Here is a 20,757-nt window from a genome sequence, read left to right as displayed (position 1 = left end):
ACAGCCCCAAACCTCTGGGATGTAGCAAAGGTGTGAAGTATAAGAGGGAAGTAAAATATAGCAATCCAGGTCTTCCTAAAGAAGGAGTCTCAAATGTCAAATACACAACCTAACCTTAACACCTAAAAGAGCTGGAAAAAGAACAGCAAATAAAGACCAAAACCAGCAGAAGAAGGGAAATAATAAAGATTAGAGCAGAAATCAATGATATTGAAATTTAAAAAAAGTCAATAGAACAGGAGCTAGTTCTTTGAAAAAATTAACAAAATTGATGAACCCTTAGCTAGACTCATCAAAAAGAAAAGGACTCAAATAAATAAAATCATGATAAAAGAGGAGAAATCACAACCAACACCACAGAAATACAAACAATAGTAAGATAATATTATGAGCAATTATATGCCAACAAACCAGGCAATATGGAAGAAATGGACAAATTCCTAGAAACATATGAACTACCAAAACTGTAACAGGAAGAAATAGAAAATTTGACCAGACCTATAACCAGTAAAGAAGTTGAATCAGTAATCAAATATCTTCCAAAAAACAAGAGTCCAAGACTGGATGGCTTTCCAGGGGAACTCTACCAAATATTTAAAGAAGAGTTAAAACCTATTCTTTTGAAGCTCTTCAAAAAACAGAAATGAAAGGAAAACTTCCAAACTCATTCTATAAGGCCAGCATTACTTGATTCCAAAACCAGACAAAGACCCCACTAAAGAGGAGAACTACAGACCAAATTCCCTGGTGAACATGGTTGCAAAAATTCTCAACAAAATACTAGCAAACTGGATCCAATGGTACATTGAAAGAATTATTTACCATGATCAAGTGGGATTTGTTCCTGGGATGCAGTGCTTGTTCGATATCTGCAAATCAATCAGTGTGATACATCACATTAATAAAAGAAAGGATAAGAACCACATGATCCTCTAATATGCAGAGAAAGCATTTGACAAAATACAGCATCCTTTCTTGACAAAAATCTTCAAGAAAGTAGGGATAGAAGGAACATACCTCGAGATCATAAGAGCCATATATGAATGACCCAACGCTAATATCATCCTCAATGGGGAAAAACTGAGGGCTTTCCCCCTAAGGCCAGGTACATGACAAGGATGTCCACTCTCACCACTGTTATTCAGCATAGTGTTGGAAGTCCTAGCCTCAGCAATCAGACAACACAAAGAAATAAAAGGCATTCAAGTCGGCAAGGAGAAGTCAAACTTCCATTCTTTGGAGACGACAAGGAGTCTAACTTCCACTCTTTGCAGACGATACGATACTCTATGTGGAAAACCCAAAAGACTCCACCAAAAAACTGCTAGAACTGATCCACAAATTCAGCAAAGTCGCAGGATATAAAATCTAATAGTTTTATTTTTTTAATGTTTATTTGTTTTGAGAGAGCCAGGGAGGAGAGAGAGGATGTGAGTGTGTGCATGAATAGTGGAAAGGCAGAGAGCAGAAGTGAGAGAATCCCAAGCAGGCTTTGGGATTAGCTTGGAGCCCGATGAGCAGCTCAATCCCACAACTGTGAGATCATGACCGAAGCAGAATCAAGAGTCAGACACTTAAACGGGGCGCCTGGGTGGCGCAGTCGGTTAAGCGTCCGACTTCAGCCAGGTCACGATCTCGCGGTCCGTGGGTTCGAGCCCCGCGTCAGGCTCTGGGCTGATGGCTCAGAGCCTGGAGCCTGTTTCCGATTCTGTGTCTCCCTCTCTCTCTGCCCCTCCCCCGTTCATGCTCTGTCTCTCTCTGTCCCAAAAAAATAAATAAACGTTGAAAAAAAAAAAAAAAAAAAAGTCAGACACTTAATTGACCGAGCTACCCAGGTGCCCTATTTTTATAATTTTTTATCTCTTTCTTTCCTCTTTGCCCTACATTCCATGTAACTTGTGTTTTTCTCTATTTTCCTTCATATACTTCTCCATGAGTTCATATACTCACTCGTGTGGATGCTCAGAGGAAGGAGGCGTTGCTGGTTATTAGTTTCCTGATCAAAAGAAAAAAAAAAAAGTGGGGCACCTGGATGGCTCAGTCAGTTAAGTATCTGTCCCACCAGACTCTTGATTTTTGCCTCTGGTCATAATCTCACAGATGGTTGGGGAGATCAAGTCCTGATCCACACCCCCATCGGGCTCTGCCCCCATCCGGCTCTGCATTGACAGCACAGAGACTGCTTGGGGTCTTCTCTCTCTCTCTCTCTCTCTCTCTCTCTCTCTCTCTGCCCTCCACCACTTGCTCTCTCTCTACCAAATTAATAAATAAAGCTTAAAAAAAAAAGTGTTGAATATTTTGTATCCAGGTTTAGTCACTTAGCATTTACCTTGTGAAAATCCTAAATTACTGATTCTCCAGTTCATTCTAACAAATTCCTGCACAATATTCTATGGTATAGCCTGTACCATGGTTTTTTGTAACCACTTCCTTGCTATTGTATTCATGGGCATTTATTTTGTTTCCAGTCCCTCCTTTCCCCTTTCAGCGCTTGTTGCCAGAAACAGTGCTGCAATAAATCTCCTTATACAAATATCCTTTTGCACTAGTACTTCACCCTGTGGGACCTAGTCTCAGTAGTGAGGTTACTATGTTGAAGGATGCTCATGTTCCATTTTAATTGATATTGCTAGATTTCTTTCCAAAGAATGCATGTAGCAGTTCACTTTTCCACCAGCAACATGTTTATCTTTTTCCTTTAGAAAAAGGTACACATATTATTAGGTCTTTTACATTTTTGCCCACCTGAGTTCTCACTGATACTTTAATTTTATTTCCCCCACTGCTACCTAGTTCGAGCATCTGGCTATTTGAATTTGCATTTTGTGAAATGCCTATTCATAGTCTTGGCCTATGTTCCTTTGGGCTTGTCTTTTTCCTATTAATTTATAAGAGCTTCAAATAATGCTAGTATTAACTTTTCATCATCTTCATTCCAATTTTTCCCCAAATGCATACTTTAAACATTAAACTTTGCCTATGCTTTATTATTATTATTATTCTTTGTCTTTTCTTTTAAAGCTTTTTTGTTCCTTGTCTTGGCTGAGATTACCCCAACCTCTAGGACAGCACTGTCCAACAGAATCTTCTTCAGTGAAAAAATGTTCTGTGTCTGTACCATCCACTATGGTACTCACTAACCACTTGTAACTAGTAAGTCTGAGGAAATGAATTTTAATTAACTTAAATTGAAATAGCCACTTGTGGCTCTGACTACTACACTAGACAAGTGACTTCCAGAACTTAGCTACTCATACAAAGTTCAGTCCACTAACTGGCATTGGACAATAAGCACTAGTAACATCTGTGAACATGCTAACTGTGAACAGTCTTAGGCCTTATCCCAGAACTATTATATCATTTTCATTTTAACAAGATCCCCAGGTGATTTTTATTTACATTAGAGTTTAAGAAGCACTGTTAATATTCACTTAAATTAGGGATTCTTAATACTTTCTTGTGCCATGGACTCCACTGGCATTCTAGTGATGCCTGTGAACCCTTTCTTTTTAAAAAATTTTTTTAATGTTTATTTATTTTTGACAGAGAGAGAGAGACAGACAGACAGACAGAGCACGAGTGGGCAAAGGGCAGAAAGAGAGGGAGACACAGAATCTGAAACAGGCTCCAGGCTCCAAGCTGTCAGCACAGAGCCCAATGTGGGGCTCAAACTCACAGACCGGGAGATCATGACCTGAGCCGAAGTCAGATGCTCAACCGACTGAGCCACCTAGGTGCCCCCCATGAACCCTTTCTGAGACTGTTTCTAAAAGCAAAAATTAAAATTTACAGAATTATGAAGGAAACAAATCATACTGAAATAAAACTATCAAAGTATTTTTAAGAGTTATGTAATATGTCCTGGGGCGCCTGGGTGGCTTAGTTGGTTGAGCACCCGACTCTTGATTTCAGCTCAGGTCATGAGCTCACGGTTGTGGATCAAGCCTGGCATTGGGTTCTGTGCTGAGTGTGGAGCCTGCTTAAGATTCTCTCTCTCTCTCTCTCCTCTCTCTCTCTCTCTCTCTCTCTGCCCCTCTCTCCCATTTGCTCTCTCACTCTAAAAATACATAAAATAAAAATAAAAATTGCTCATCTAAAAAAAGTTATGTCCTTTATGAATGCATTAAAGGTAAACTCGGCGAGGGGCCTAGTAACTACAGTAATATTGAAGTAGTGATGAGCACAACTCTATTTAAAGATTTCTGGAATAACTAATATTGTGATGAAAATATGTGATTTCTAATGTTGACAGAGTGTCATAGGTAGCGGCAGTCCTACTGTGGTTTTGCTTATATCTGTTATTGAATTAAGAGCTAACTTTTAGTTAGAAGTGAAAATAATTTTTCCATACCACCTGAAGGCATGTGGACCCGAAGAATCTGTGTTATTGTTCAACTAATGGCCTAGATTTTCTTCTAAAAATTTTAATTCAACAGGAATTAATATTGGTGAATGGTATAAAATGTGAGGACACCTTTTTTTTTCCCCTTAAACAGATGAATATCCAGTTATGCTAGGACCCTTACACTAAATAACCATTCTTCTTCAACTGAATTAAACTACCACTGTTGTGGAATATAATTAGATCTACTTCTGTATTCAGTTCCACTAACGTTTGTTTGTTTCTATGCCAGTATCACATTTAGTTTATATATTAATTTTGAAGTATATAGTGGGATCTTGGTTGGACTAGTACCTCAACTTTCCCCACCTCTCATCTTTTTTTCTTCACATTTTTCTTGCCAATTCTGAGACACTTATTTTTTCGTATAGACTAATTTATCCAATCCCAATCCTTGTACAACGCTTCTCCTCTCTACCAAAAAAATAAAAAACAGAGGCACCTGGGTGGCTCAGTCAGTTAAGCTTCTGACTCTTGGTTTTGGCTCAGGTCATGATCTCACAGTTCATGGGATCGAGCCCACGCAGGGCCTGTTTGGAATTCTCTCCCTCTCTCTGCCCCTCGCCTACTTGCAGTCTCGTTCTCTCTCAAACTTTATAAAAATTAAACAAAATAAAAAACAAAAACAATAAAAGTATTGGGATATAAACTAACTGCATCTGATTAATATATTAATAAGAAAAAAGTAATAATTTTAGATCTTAGTCTCCCTCCTAAAATATGGTGCTTCCAAATTCAACACTAAGATTTTACAGTTTTCTTCATAGAAGTCCATTACCTTCCTTACAAAATGAAATATTTTTTCCTGTGCCCCTCTATAGCAGTTATTGAGCAGTTATTTCTCTAAGCCTAGAGAAAGACTGATTATATATTAATCTTGTATTCAGTCACAATATCAAATTTCTGCATTAATTTCAGCTGTTTTTCAAACATAACACAGAAAAAATTTTAAAATCTCCTTTCAAATTATATATGGATAGTTTTTTTTTTCTTAGTGCATCTGCTAAGGCCCTCCAAGACCATGTTAGTTAATAATGAGCAACCCAATCTGTGTTTGGTTACTGATGTTAACAGAAGAAGGTTTTATTGTTTTGCCATTTAGGATAAATTTTTTTGGTTAACATTTTGTTTGTAAATATTTAAGTGTCTTTAATAGGAATAGTTGCTAGATTTTAATTTATCATCTTTTATCACTACAACCATATGATTGGTTTTTTCTCCTTCAACTTGCGTAATAGATTATCCCTTCTATCCTAGAATATACTTTAATCATAAAGTATTATTCTCTCAATACAATGCTAGAATTCATTTTATTTAGAACTTTTGCATGTGTAGTAGTAAGTAAAACTGGCCTATAGATTTGTTCTGTTTTGTTTTTGCACCATCTTTCTCAGAGCTTTCCATCTTTTTCAATAGTTTGGTGTAGTTTAATTAACTGGAATCAGCTCTCCTTGTGGAAATTAGCTGTGAACCTATCTGGGTAATCCATCTGTGAACCTAGTAATTTCGTCAGTAATACATCTTTACTCACTTTCTAATGCCTCTATAGTGATTATTCAAGTTCTCCACTTCTGTTGATTTTAGTCATCTATATCTTGTTGGGACATTTCACTTTTCTTTCAGTTTTCAAGCTTATTACCACAGAGCTATATTTTCTTAACATACAATCATTCTGTACTCCTTGTTTTTCTTTCTTTCTTAAAATGACTACTGCATGTCTTTATTTTTCATCTTTCTCTTGAACAGTAAAGGCATTTTAAAGCTCTAGATTTTCCTCTGGCACAGCTTTAAATGTCTCAAGGATTTTGATGTAAAATGTTCTCATTTTCATTGTTTTGTTTTACTTTCTCTTTGATCTAGAAGATATGCTGAACTTCTAAGTAAGTTTATTTCCCCCACCTTTTAATTATCTCTAGTTTTACTAAATTATGATTTTTAACAGGAACTATAAAATCTGTACTGAAAATGTGGTCAAGTTTATACCTGATAGTTTTGTAAACTTCCTAGTGACAAAAAAAATTCTGATTAGAGAACATTGAGCTTTGTATATAGCAACTAAATCAAAATTATTGACTGAATTAATTCTTCTAGTCCTTACTTTTTTTAATCTATTAAATCAATCTACTTCTGAAGAAAGTAGATTATAAACTTTCCCAGCATTATTACTTCATTAAGTTGTTTTTCTAAAAATTTTTTCTTTATAATTACTGTCATTCAATATGCAGAAGTTGATGACTATAAAAAATCATCTTTTATTATTTTTTGTTAATGTTTTGTAGTTTTTATCTTAAATTATACCTTATCTGATATTAATATTACATTCCTGTTGTCTTTTTTCATAATTGTTAGCCCATCCCTTTATTTTTCAATCTTTATCAATATAAATTAAGCATTTTCTCAAGATAAATAAAACTGTGTTTAGTTTTAAAGGTCAACATAAAAGTCTCTATTTCAATAGAATACTTTAGTCTATTCTTCAGCTTTCTGGAGGCAAGGGAGATTGTATTCATCTTATTTGGGGTGGCGGTAGGGAGGAATTCATAGATTTTTACAGACTAACGTCTGCCAACAATTTTCCTGATCTTGCTTAAGGCTCTCTCACACTGTCTCCAGGCTGTGACCAGGCCAGGGGAGAAACACCCCAAACCTGCTTATCTCCAAGATGGCCTCTATCAACTTCTTCCCTTATATGTGGCAAGCTATGACCCGACTGAGAAATGTAGTCTATTCCTCTTAGACTAAGAATATGCTGTAAGTGATGTTCTGAGACTTCATAGTTAGGTCCTAGGAAGCCTTTAAGTGTTGGCCTTGAATGCTTGAATGCTCACTCTGGAGGACTCTAGTTGCCTTGTGCTGAAATAACCATGTTGAAGGTTGCCTAAACTAGTCATATGGAGAGGCTAGGTGCAAAGAGAGTGCTCTGACCCCAAATATGTCACTGAATTAGACTTCAAATGATTCTAGCCTCAGACAGGCAAGTAATAACCAGCTGAACCTATCAATCTTCAGAGATGTAACAAATAAATAGTTTTAAGTCACCAAGTTTTAGTGTAGTTTGTTATGCAGAAATATACAATTGGAACACCAGTTTTCCTAAAGTCCAAAACTTTAGTCAGATCCAGCCGCCTGCTAGCCCAAGTCGCAGATTGCTAAGAAGAGGCAGATCAGTGGAATTAGATGAAAGGAAAAATGAAATGAGGTCTCATTTAGGTTGTCAGCTCCTAGAATCCCTTTATTTCCTCCTTTTTCAAGTAAGCCTAAACAGCAACGCTTGTTCTATTCAGTAGTTTGTTGACTACATAATGTAACTTTAAAATTAGAACATGTAGAAGTTTATTTAGTTTTGAGTTTTGCATAGCTATACCAGGCATCAAGTACGATGACTCAATATCGTGACTGTTTTTCCCTATGCGAACTGTGAAACCTGTATTCATACAGTAATCCATGACAGCATCTGGCCTTTATTTGGCTGAAGTGTGTATTTTACATATTAAGTTGATGGCTATTTAGAAAAATATTTTTAATGTTTACTTACTTTTGAAAGAGAGAGAGACAGGGTACAAGTGGGGGAGGAGCAGAGAGAGAAAGGACACAGAATCTGAAGCAGGTTCCAGGCTCTGAGCTGTCAGCACAGAGCTTGACGCGGGTCTCAAGAACCATGAGATCCGACATAAGCCTAAGTCGGACACTTAACCCACTGAACCACCCAGATGCCCCAGCTGATGGCTATTTTTAAAACTATCTTTGTGGTGCCATGACAAAATTAAATGCAAACATGGGCATGAACATCATAGTGATTACACTCTTAGTATAAATTATTTGTTCAGATGATCTAGAATATGCAGTTATTAATTTTTTAGATCATAAAGTTATCTCATAAAATTAAAAACCAAAAAGAACTCTTAGACACCCAAATATGTTTGTGGAATCTGGGCTGAGATGTAGATGAAAAGAATGAAGTGGTCACAGTGTATCTTGATATAAGTTGAGCATTTGGTAAGGTCCCTCATGAGTTTTTTTCCTGTCATAATATGGTGATATACCATCTTGGCCACCGGGTTCAAGAGTGTGTTTCAAATGCACGAAGCTGCCACATTAGAATCCCAGGCCGTTCATTAAAATTGAGATTCTTAATTCTACCTCTGACCAAAAGAGCCTACAAATGTAACGATAAATCAAAATTTTGAGACGTGCTTGTTTACTTTAACATAGGGGCAAAACTATTATTGTTTACTGATAAGTTTGTTAGATACTCTAGGATAATTATAAATGACAGATATCATCTTAAACATGTACCTTAAAAAGTAATTTAAATCTCATCAGTTAAGTCGGATAAAAATGAAATTTCAGAAAATTTAATATCCCTGAAATATAAAAACCTAAATAACAAATATGTATCATACCTCATTTTCATACAGTTAAAGTCAACTGGATTACTCACATACGAATACCTAAGATGTACCTAAATGAGCCTCGAGGTAATCTTGCAGAATTTTTCTCAACAAACGTCACTATGTTTCTAAACGAGGAAGTTATCTTAAACAAAACACTCTTCTTGCTTCCTAGTTACCAAAGTTCTCATAAGAAAAAATTTTTCACCATTTCCTCATGAAACGCTATAGCTTCATTCAGGGCAAACTCATTAATTCCTTACATAGTACTGTTAACATTTCTTTCTTCTGAAACAAAACTTACATACTGAAATAACTCTACAGCAGCAAATAGCTGCACATGGTTTAGCTACATGCATTGGAACAAAATTTAAGCTGTTACAGATTTCATAAGTAGAAAATAAAAGTACAGCACTTATGAAAATACTAAGTACCGTACACAAGCTTATGCACACAATACAGCTCAAAATACGTTAATTTTAGACATTACTGACACAAACTCTAAACTTGAAGTAGAGGGTGCAGCCCCTCAAAAAATAAATAAATTTGAAGTAGAAGATGAGCCCTATTTTCCAGTGTTAGTGTCTAGATATTATTTCCAAATTTTATTACAGATCTGGAAAAAAAATTATGAAAGAAGATCCCAGAAATTCAATAATATTTGCACGTCAGGAAGGGTGACTTCATTTTTAAAAATCAAAAATCCTTTTTTTAAAAAAAAATTTATTTTGAGAGAGAGAGAGACGAGAGACCCCAAGCAGGCTCTGCACCGTCAGCACAGAGCCCAATGTGGGGCTCGAACCCATGAACCATGAGATGATGACCTGAGCTGAAACCAAGAGTCGGATGCTTAACTGACTGAGCCACACTGGTGCCCCCCAAAATTACTTTCTGTTAAATTTCTAAGATAGTTTTCATGTCATATCAGCTATGAACCAGATTATATAAACAAAAGCAGGGTTAATGGTGTACTTACAGGGCTTTAACATCTCTAAATATTTTTATTAGGTATAATTATGAAATCAGTGTAATAATTGACACACCTTTGTCCTGAAGAATATGTGTTATGCCAGGAAAGTTTGTTTTTATACTTTCGTCTTCCAGTTATAAATCTGAATTATTAGGAAAAAATCGTATTTGACTGGTTTTAGGCAGTGGATATGAAGTAAGGAATAGACATGAAAATAAGGTGGACTCCTGGCTGGCTCAGTTCGTTAAGTATCTAACTTGATTTCGGCTTAGGTCGTGATCTCAGGGTTCGTGAGTGCAGGGCCTGTGTGGGATTCTCTCCCCCTCTCTCTGCCCCTCCCCCTCACTCTCCCAAAATAATAAATAAATAAATGTAAAAAAAAAATGAAAATAAGGTTACAAGGTAACACTTTGGCCTTTAGGTCAAAAATGACAAGATTTTCTGAGCAGAACCAAAACAGGTTAAAGAAATAGATGAATATATGCTGCCACCATGTGGTGAAAAAAATTAAGACCATTTTGGAAACTACTAACTCAATCTAGGAAAGTCTTATTTACTAAGTACAAAATTTGTTCTCCTAGTTGTCAGTCTCAAACTCAGAGACACAACTAACAAATATATTAGTTTCTCTTACTAAACAACAATGAAACTGTCATTATTGTCATTTTTGAAGCATCTATATTTGTTGGCTGTTCTCTTCAAAGTTTCTATTAACTTACTACTTGTTCTGTGACATAGTACGCACCTTCCTGGATTTGTCTTGATTTAGCCTCTTACAATTTTTTTTTTTTTTTTTTTTTTAAGTAGCTTCACGCCTAGCATGGAGTCCAAAGCGGAACTTGAATTCACGACCCTGAGATCAAGACCTGAACTGAGATCAAGTCCAATGTTTAACCCACTGAGCCACCAGATACTCCTATCCTCTTGCAACTCAATCCTCATCTGTATTGTGATTTAGAAACTTCAACTGCATTTTTTCCTAGCTGTTGGTGTTCATTCAACACATCCTAGTTTTTATATATCTCCAGAGAATGAACTCAGCTCCCTGATTACCAGATTTTAGTTTCTAAACTCCAAACTCTATTGCTTTATCAGGAATTCAATAATTATCAGTAAGTAAGAAGTGCAAACAACCAAAGTTACAGTTTTCAAAACTGCACACTTGGTTCAAGGTCTAGTAATACGTTTCTTTTGCTTCTAATATTTTCTTAATAGCGCTGGACAGGTCACCATCCATGTCAGTACAAAGCCAAACATGTTGAGAAAAAGTGTCTCCCATGGAGCTAAGGCCCTTTTAAAAAAAGTAGGGTGATCTCAAAGTCAAATATTCTACCTGCATAGATTAGATTTTCTCTTTCTTCACCTACGCTTAAAACAAAATTGTAAGCAGTTCCACATCTGCTAATGGCTCTGTAAGTTCCCACTTGAACAATTCTAATGTAGAACAAGCATAAATTCTGGACAAAATATAAAACAACTACTTAAGGGTACAGAAAAGTGACCCAAATTAGGCAAATTCTAAAGCAGAGTCCATCTGCACAAGGAAGAAGCAAATTTTTCCTAGATGAGTCTCCTGGTCTTGTCTGACTTTTTTTTAAAGGGTTTTAGTTTGAGGGGAGGCCTACTCGGTGCCAAGTTGCAGCAGAAAATCCTTCATCTTTCTAGCTTGAAGAACCAGAAGACAGAGTTTAGGGCAACTCAGATGCTCTAATGTAAGGACAGATTCCAGACAACCAGAGAAAGGGAACCTTGAGTTCTATGGACAATCTCAGCCAAATCTCTGGTTGACCTCTGAACAATGTATTTGTAGGAGAGACCCACGAAGCCATACTAACGGCCAAAAAAGTTGAACTGAAATTTGAGATGCTGCCCAAGAGACACAGTACGCAGCTTGAGTACAACCAGGTTAATTTCTGCTACAGCAAAAACAAAGGCACTATCTAGAGGAACATAAAATGTAGTCTCCACAACAGTCACATGTTATGATCGAAGTTTACCCTATGTTTTAAATAAACAATTTACAATTACTTGACTTCTGAAGAAACAGAAAAACGTAACCCATTTTTAAAAGACAATGAACAGAGATCAACTCTGAGGTGACCCAGATTTTGGAATTAGCAACAAGGCTTTAGAGCAGTGATTTAACTATTCTCAATGGCATAAAGAAAAATACGCTCACAATGAATAAACAACCAAATGGAAATCTAGAAGTGAAAAATTCCACTTTTAACATTTACCCCTGAAAAGCAAAAACATGCCCACACAAAAGCCCATATTCAAATGTTTGAAGCAGCTTTATTTATAATGGCTCCAAGGTGGAAATAACTCAAATGCCCATCAACTGGTTAATGAACACATCCATATAATGGAATATTACTCAGCAATTAAAAGGAATAAAATATTGATACATGGAAAAAAAGGCTTGACAATTTCTCATAAGACTCAATATGACTGGTGGATGGATGGATATATATGTGAGTAGGACAGGTATAATAAAATGTTAATGGCAGAAATTAGGTGATAGATACACTGGCATTCCCTGTAAGATTCTTTGAAGTTATCTATTCTTGAAAATATTTTAATAAAATGGAAATATATTATACTCTCTAGAGCTGGTGACCAATTTTGAACATGCTAATTTGGGGATTATAAACTGAGAGGTTATAAAAAAGAAACCACACAAGTTATAATCAGTCCTCTTATCTCCTGAGATCTTCCTCCAATTTGCCTTACTAGTTTTTTATTCTACTAAGAAAAACTTTACTGTCTCCAAATTTGAGATTCTCCTCCGGGCTTCCTTTCTAGTATAATGCTTTAAAATGTTAAATATTTATAAGATTGGACTTAACAGTTATCTCTGGACAGTACTTCTATTTTGATTTTTCATAAAGTTTCTTTTATTTCTATTCTCTGGCTCTCATTTTTCAAACACTGAAGAGAAAGCAATTCCCCAAGTACTCATGATAACAATTCTTCAGAAGTCTGTCAAAATTTTAAAACTAAAATTTAGAAGTCTGTGAATGGCTTTTTGGAAGTCTGTATATTCCATCATGTACAGGTATCACCCAAGTAAAATACTATATTTGGTTTGTTCCTTTATACTCATTTAACAATTTTTGTTGACCTTCTCCTATAAGTTTACACTTAAATAATTATTCAGTATCCTAGTCTTCATGCATTCTGCAAGCTCAGGAGGAACAGAAGTGTCGTTTATCAGTTTGTAGTTATCAAGGTCCTTAGTTTCTAAGGATGGGTAGACAATTTACCATCTCTCAAGCAATTAAATCTACTCTAACTGCTCTATTTGAATAACAAGATTATACATTTGCTGCCATTTCAAGTACATCCTTGAAGTCCTTTAAAATTCTTGGGTGAATACCATCTAGTCATTTTTTGTTTTTCAGAGATTTTATTCCTCTTTAAATTACATAGCATTGTGTGTAAGACCCATGTTACTTCCCTTAAGGTATCCACCCCTAAATGTATATAAAGATAAAATGTTTGCTGAATTACTATATGAAAAGGTCAAATACTATAAAAATTTAGACTCATGACTTACTGAATATCAGTAACTTCATAGTGATTGCAGCCATTAACACCACGACCTTGTCCCAAGGCTTACTGTGGCACTGTATCTTACCGCTTATTGAATGAAGTAATACTTCCTTACATTTGTCAAATTTAGGAGAGCTTAGAAATGGATACTATCTTTCACTGGATGCATTTTCAATTTGTCCTCTATGAAACAAAATATTTATTCCCCTTAGGAAGGAATCCAAATTTTCTCTCACAATAGTTAAGAAGAAAATTTACTTTTATGTATTGAGACCTAAATTAATGATACCACTAGAAAAGGTAAAAAAATTTTGCTACTCCATTGTATATGATGGGCATTTTTGAGTTCCTAATTACCTGCCTCAAACCACCAACAATAAATTACTCTACATACAGCACACATAATGAAGAGGAAAGAATTATGAAACCCACTGGGTAAAAAGCACCGAAACGAGAACATTTCAAGTAACAGAACCAAAAACAGAAATCTGCACTTAAAAACAATTTCATTTAGTGCTTTAAATAAACTAGGTGCTTGGGAACACTTAAAAGTCCTCGAGACAATGACTCTCACTGATGACAACTGAACTCCAGTAACCTGGCAATCTGTTACCTCTTCAACCTAACTGAATCCTAATTCAATGATTTTTGATAAACTTCCTGTTTACAAACCTTCCTTTAATGATCATAATCTTCTCTACCTTCCTTATATCTGGTTATATTCACATCTTCAGTTGTTTTTATTTTTTTTATTTAAAAAAAAAATTTTTTTTTCAACGTTTATTATTTTTTGGGACAGAGAGAGACAGAGCAGGAACGGGGGAGGGGCAAGAGAGAGAGGGAGACACAGAATCGGAAACAGGCTCCAGGCTCTGAGTTCAGCCCAGAGCCTGACGCGGGGCTCGAACTCACGGACTGCGAGATAGTGACCTGGCTGAAGTCGGACGCTTAACTGACTGCGCCATCCAGGCGCCCCTCTTCAGTTGTTTTTTAAATTGAGTCCCATCTTTTGGTAAAAAGTTCACGTAAAATTAAAACTCAAGCCATCAAGAGCTAAGTGATTTACTCTAATAAAATTATTATTTTAAAAGCCATTACGTGGAATATGAAGATAAAATGCTTTAAAACTCAAGAGTAATTCAATCAACAAACACCACTGAGTTCTAACACTTTCCCCCAAATATATAATTACTGGCTATGCCCCAAACACAGATGATCTTTTTATCACACGGATCACACTGACGTGGTGAGCCTTAGACACAGTATACCCTGATGTCCAAGAGCACTGCCTACAACCGCTGGTTAGCAATTAGATGATGTCTGTTATTGACAATGAAAAAACTTCTATGGTTTAACAATGTAATTTTGTGTATATTAGTTATGTTCTCTCACCTTAAAAACAAATGCCTCCCTTGACCTACTTCTTCTGTCATCTTCATCTCTATCCCCATGTTCCCTTATGCAATCAAAGCTCTACAGAAAGAGTTGCCTAGACTTGTCTCCGATTCCTTTCCTCTACTCTTAAACACACTGTAATCAAGTTTTGACCTCATCACTACACCAGAACTACTCTTCACAAGGTTATCAATGGCCTTGTTAAATATAACGTGAATTCCCAGACTTCATCATACTAGACCTATGGACAGCATTGAAATAGCTGACTCTCTTCCTTGACAAACTTTTCTCCCTTGGCTTCTGGGACATGAAATTCTCTTGGTTTCCTTTCCTCACGGATAAATCCTCCTTCTCTATTCTAACAGTTCAATATTGAACTGTCCTAGAACTCAGGACTTAGCCCCCCTCTGTATACACCCTCCTGTGGTGATCCCATCCTGGCTTTAAGTATTATTCTTTATGTTAACAACTTCCAAATACATAGCTTCCCAAGTTCAGACTTGCATATCCAAGTATTTTCAATTGTACATCTAACAGATCTCTCAAACTCAAAACAGCTAAAACCTGAACTCTCTTTTAACCCTAAATCTGCCTCACCCACAAGCTACCATCTCAGCTGAATGCAAATCCATCATGATTTCAGTCCCCAAACATTGGAGTTGATTTGGACTCCTATCTTTCTTTCACGTCCTCCATTCAATTCATCAGGAAATCCTAATGGCTCTACTTTTAGAATACATATAGGGCCCAACCAGTTCACAGCACTTCTACTGCTACAACCCTGATCCCTGATCTGAAGCACTACCCCCTCTCACCTACATAACTACAACAGCTTCATAACAAGTCTCTCTGTTTCCATCCTTAGAGCTCTATAGTCTGTTCTCAGCAAAAATCCATTTTCTGGGTCATTAACAAACCTCTTTAAAATTCTTTGAGGGTCTACTATGTACCAGTCAGAATAATCCTTTCACAATATGTCAGATCATGCCACATCTTCCCCCAAATCCTCCAATGCTTCTTTTCACTTATGGTTAAAATCAAAGTTGTTACAATTACCTCAACAAACCCATTACCTCTCTGATCTTATCTAACTATTCTCTCCCTTCAACCATTCCAGTCATATTGGCTTCCTCACTGTTCCACAAACACCAAGGCACCCTCTTGCCTTTGCATTGGCTGTTCCCTCCACCTGGAAGTTCTTCCTTGAGGACTCTGTTGTCTCCCCCACCTCCAAGTCTTTGTAAATGTCTAACCTCCTCAATGAGGCCTATTAGCTGACCCTACAGAATTCTGAATATAGTTTTTTCCCTGCTCTCTATGAACCATTTTTCTTTTGTCCTTTGCAGTTATCACCTTCTATCTCTATAATGTGCTTATTTATAATGCTTACTATTTGTTTCCCTGTACTCCTTTTAAAATATAAACTCCATGAGGCCTGAGAGCACTGTTTTGCTCACTGAGGTATCCCAAGCACCTACAACAATGCCTGCCACATAAGAGATGTATGATATACATTTACTGAGTGAATTTCACTCTTATTAATAATGGCCATATGAGGAAAGTGTTATATAGTCTCATCCTATTTTGTATAGATGGAAAAGTTGTAATATTAGGGGCGGGGAGAGTAAAGAAGACTAAGTTTTTTGTCCAAGATCATTATGTCATTGTCAAGTTGCAAAGATGGAATGTAAACCAGTATCTGTGAACTTTCCAAATACTAGGGCAGTAAATAATTTAACAAACCATTTAAAAAAAAAATCCCCCAAATATATAGTTAAGCAAAATTTCTTTTAATGTTAAATATTATACTTATTGTTCACTATATCCTTATAAAAGTCTTTAATTTAAAAATATTGTTACTTTTCTTCACTGTTGGGCTAGTTGACCTGTATTAGCCCTTAACAGAGGAGAAGAATCAAACTTTATGAGGCTTTAATATAAAAGTAAATTCTGTTCTGTCTAAATCACATTCTCTGGGTTTTTAAGCCCTTTTATTAAGTAGACAAGACACTGCTTCTTTTTTCCTGATTGTGATTCAATTCTCTGTTTATATGATTGTTAAATTTAGGAAAAGGTTTAAGACAGGATATTTTCAGCTGAGAAATGATAAACTTTAAGAAACAAACTTACACATGGAAGGGTTCTGTGATGGTTAATTTCATGTGTCAAGTGGTTAGCCCACAATACTCAAATATTTAGTCAAACATTATTTTAGATCTTTCTGTAAAGGTATTTTTTAGATGAGAATAACATTTAAATCAATAGACTTTCAGTACAGCCAATTACCCTCAATAACGTGGTAAGCCACATCTTTTTTTATGTTATTTTTTTATTTTTGAGAGACAGAGTGAGACAGAGCACAAACGGGGGGGGGGGGCAGAGAGAGAGGGAGACACAGAATCTGAAGCAGGTTTCAGCCTCTGAGCTGTCAGCACAGAGCCTGACATGGGGCTCGAACTCACAGACCGTGAGATCATGACCTGAGCCGAAGTCAGATGCTTAATTCACTGAGCCACCCAGGTATCCCGTGGCGAGCCACATCTAATCAGCTAAAGGACTTAATAAAATCTGACCTACCTTCAGCAAGAAGGAATTCTGTCAGCAGACTATCTTTGGACTTGAACTGCAACTCTCCCCTGAATCTCCAGTCTGCCAGCCTACCCCATCAGATTTTGGACTCATCAAGTCTCCACAATCATGTGAGCCAATTCCTTAAAATAAACCCTTCTTTCTCCCTCTCCTTCTCTTTCTATATATATATATCCTGTTTGTACTATATCTCTGAAGAAGTCCAATACAGGTTCACAAACAAAACTGTTTCTTCGTTCAAGAATTATTAGTGCATTAAAAACACTCAGGAACCTATGAGTCAGACCAGTGTTAATTATCTAGTGTTTTCCTACCAATAAAACACTAAAAGTGTTATTCGCAAGGTTGAAACAAACAAACAAACAAAGATCTGGGATACAATGCCATTATTGACCCTCAAGAGTTGGGATATCTGCTTTACCACACAGCAAAAATATATCACATACTAATAATAATTCTAGAGTTGCAAGTTTTTTTTCTTTTTGGCCCAAGGAATCTTTAGTTCAAAAGAAACCATTCTTAGAATCCACCAATGTTAAAGTCATTAAAGAAGAGGTAGCTTGATATAAACAAGGTTAGGAAACTTTTCCAGTCCTCCTCCTAAAAAAATAAGAAGTCTCTGAGGGAAGCTGAGGTACCATGAGGTGCTACAGAACTAAGTCTGAAAACCCATCTAACTGCCTTGTCCCCAGTAAGTCCTGTGTTTCCACCACCGCCATCCATTTTACAGAAAAAGAGATTAAATGATTTGGCCAAGCCTGCAAAATTAGCTAGTAGCCAAACTGAGGCCTTCAAACTTTGCCATTTATTATTATGACTATAGATGAAAATTTTTTTAACATTAAAAGCTATCTTTCTCAAGTGTGCAAAATACTTTACCTGCACAATGTAGCAGGTTATCAGAAGAAAAAGAACAAACCCAAAATAGAACCTTGTAGTAGGGTTCATATTGGCACATATGCTTCTCTGCCACCACTCCTGCTGACTTAATCACTCCTGTGAGGAGAGGAAGAATATGAGCCTTCATTTGCCTGTAATATTGGCTCTACATTAATGATGGAAGTAGATTCTGTCCAGCACTCACAGAACAGCAAATTAGAGCAATGAAATATAAATTAAATTTTGATTATTTATTTCTAGACAATACATCTTCGGTAAAGCTGCCCTTGAAAAAAGGACATAAAAATATTTATATGCGACTTTGCGAAAAATGACATTTTTACTTTGAAACAGAAATATGAGCAGTTCAATGGACATGAGTGGAAAAACACGGTTATCTTCTCTCTTTACTGAAAGAGCAGTAAACATTAAACGGCTTATTCCAAGTTACACAGAAAAATGGCAGTGTCAAGATATCATCTAAGGTTCTAACTCTATTAGAGTGCAAACCGTAGAAGGGCAGAGCCTCTTTTGAATCCCCTGTTGCCAGTACGCGGCACAGGACCATGCACATCACTGGGGCTGATGCTTCTATCAGAGCACATGCTCTGAACAAGCATCAGGAGAACTAATGTATTTAATGAAGGGGCAAAATGATAAATGGATAGCAGCTCCCTTTCAGATCACAAATAAGGCTATAGTGTAACGAAGACTAAGAATGAAAGAGTTACAACAAAATACTCAACCACAGACTACGAGTCAACAGCACAGACTGACGTTGCCAATCTTTCAGACGACCATCTCCACTTTAACCTTCCCACTACTTGAAGAATCGCAGTAGTCGGCATCACCCAATCCCATTTTCCGATCATTGACTTTTATATTCCTGATCACAAATCTTGAGGAACTCTGTATTAAAAAAACTTGGAGCTTCTCCCACAAGTGATCAAAATCATACAAACCTCTGTCAGTTGTTTCAATTGGCCTTTATTTTCACTCAATTCTTCTAATAGGTCATTCTTTTTCACTTGCAGTTCAGAGATTTCCTTTCTTAATGGATTTACTAGTTCATAGAACCGAATCTTTAAAAACAAAAAATCAAGTTAATAAACCATTTTAGAATCCAAGTTACCACTGAAATTAGCTAATTTATAGTACCCTCAATTATCAGTAATAAAAATATGAAAGTAACAAAAGGAAAAGTGTTAAAAAGTTTCAGAATATATACCCGTACAATAAACATTTGTTTGTACAAAACAGAAACAAGACTGTTGTTAACTGACTTTGACCACTAACATTAAGCCTTGATGTCCGATTCAGTTTCCTCAAAGTCTAGATTATCTGTAATTCTCCATCCCTGGCACAGTCTCTCTTCATCTCTATCTATACTCCATTTACTACTTATTCTCCGTTTCCCACCACTGCTCATTCCACATTATCTGCTTATTACTTCCTGAACACATTATGTGTCCGAGTTTTGCCCTTATTTCCTCTGACAGAGGAATTTTTTCCCACATACAAATGCATAGCTCATGCTTTCACTCCTTTCAGGTCTCTGATCAAATGTCACCCTATCAGTAAACCCTCCCTAATCCTCCTAACCTGATTTAAAATAGTATCCCCACCTGGTGGCAGTTTCTATTCTCACCCCTGCTCTTTTCTCCATAGCACTTACGACAAACATTCTACGTATTACTTTTAATTTATCGTCTATAATGCTCTACTCCTATAGGCAGGAATTTTTGCCTAGTTTGTACATTGCTCTATCTTTATTGCCTAAACATATGGTGAGCCTACATCCTAGGCTCTTGGGGAAGCTCTACTGCTACCACTGCAGTGTAAGCGATAATCAGGATGAATCAGGGGGTATCTTTCATATCACTACTTCCATTCAGTTCAGATCTCTCTTCTCACTCATAATTCTCAGGGGAATTTGTCTGACCTAATCTAGTAAAGTGTTCCATCTGACAAATTCCTATGAAGTTAAGAAGCCATGAGCACATTTGGAAAGGGTAATTATGCCTATTTATTATATAGGCATGCAATCTGAAATTCCTTACTATATCGCTGTATTGCAAGAGTACCACATCTGGCAAGAGGCAAGTCCTAAGGTTAGTCCTCAACACAATGAATCTGTGTATAACTAACTAGTTAAGATAATACCGTCTGTGAAAACAAAAGATAACAAAGAACATTAACAAACCAGGGAACAAAATTATGTATAACTGCTATTAGTGGGATGCTTGATACTTAATATGGAAAAAGCCTCAACGACAGCACTTGAGACATCTGTCTTAGATAGTACACTTTGGACAGAAAAAAATTTATTTGAGCTATATAAATTAAAAGATGGACAGAAAAGTAACACTTCTTTTTAGAAGAAATCATTAATCTGGAAACCTTTTGCAAATGAGAACCAAGGGTAGCAATCACCACTCCTGCAAAAATGATCCTACATTCTAAGCACAGTGCTAAGCATTTTACATACATATTCACAGTGAATCTTCACAATAACCTCAACAGAAAGGCACTATTAATATTACAAACCCTTTTACATATGAAAAAGTTCAAGCCTC

At 36.4% G+C, this 20,757-nt stretch overlaps 1 protein-coding gene across 2 annotated transcripts in view; it reads right to left on the bottom strand.

Moving 5' to 3' along the window:
- PIBF1 (progesterone immunomodulatory binding factor 1) overlaps positions 1–20,757 on the bottom strand; it is a 200,726-nt gene that overhangs the window by 170,069 nt on the left and 9,900 nt on the right. For both annotated transcript variants that reach the window (XM_030311936.1, XM_030311945.1), the window contains exon 5: positions 19,144–19,263. In XM_030311936.1, coding sequence (XP_030167796.1) covers positions 19,144–19,263 — 120 coding nt within the window. The remainder of the gene's footprint in view (positions 1–19,143; positions 19,264–20,757) is intronic.

The sequence above is a fragment of the Lynx canadensis genome, chromosome A1 (genome assembly GCF_007474595.2).
Source record: "Lynx canadensis isolate LIC74 chromosome A1, mLynCan4.pri.v2, whole genome shotgun sequence".
Classification (NCBI taxonomy): Eukaryota; Metazoa; Chordata; class Mammalia; order Carnivora; family Felidae; genus Lynx; species Lynx canadensis.
This window is presented reverse-complemented; position numbering and strand designations above follow the sequence as displayed.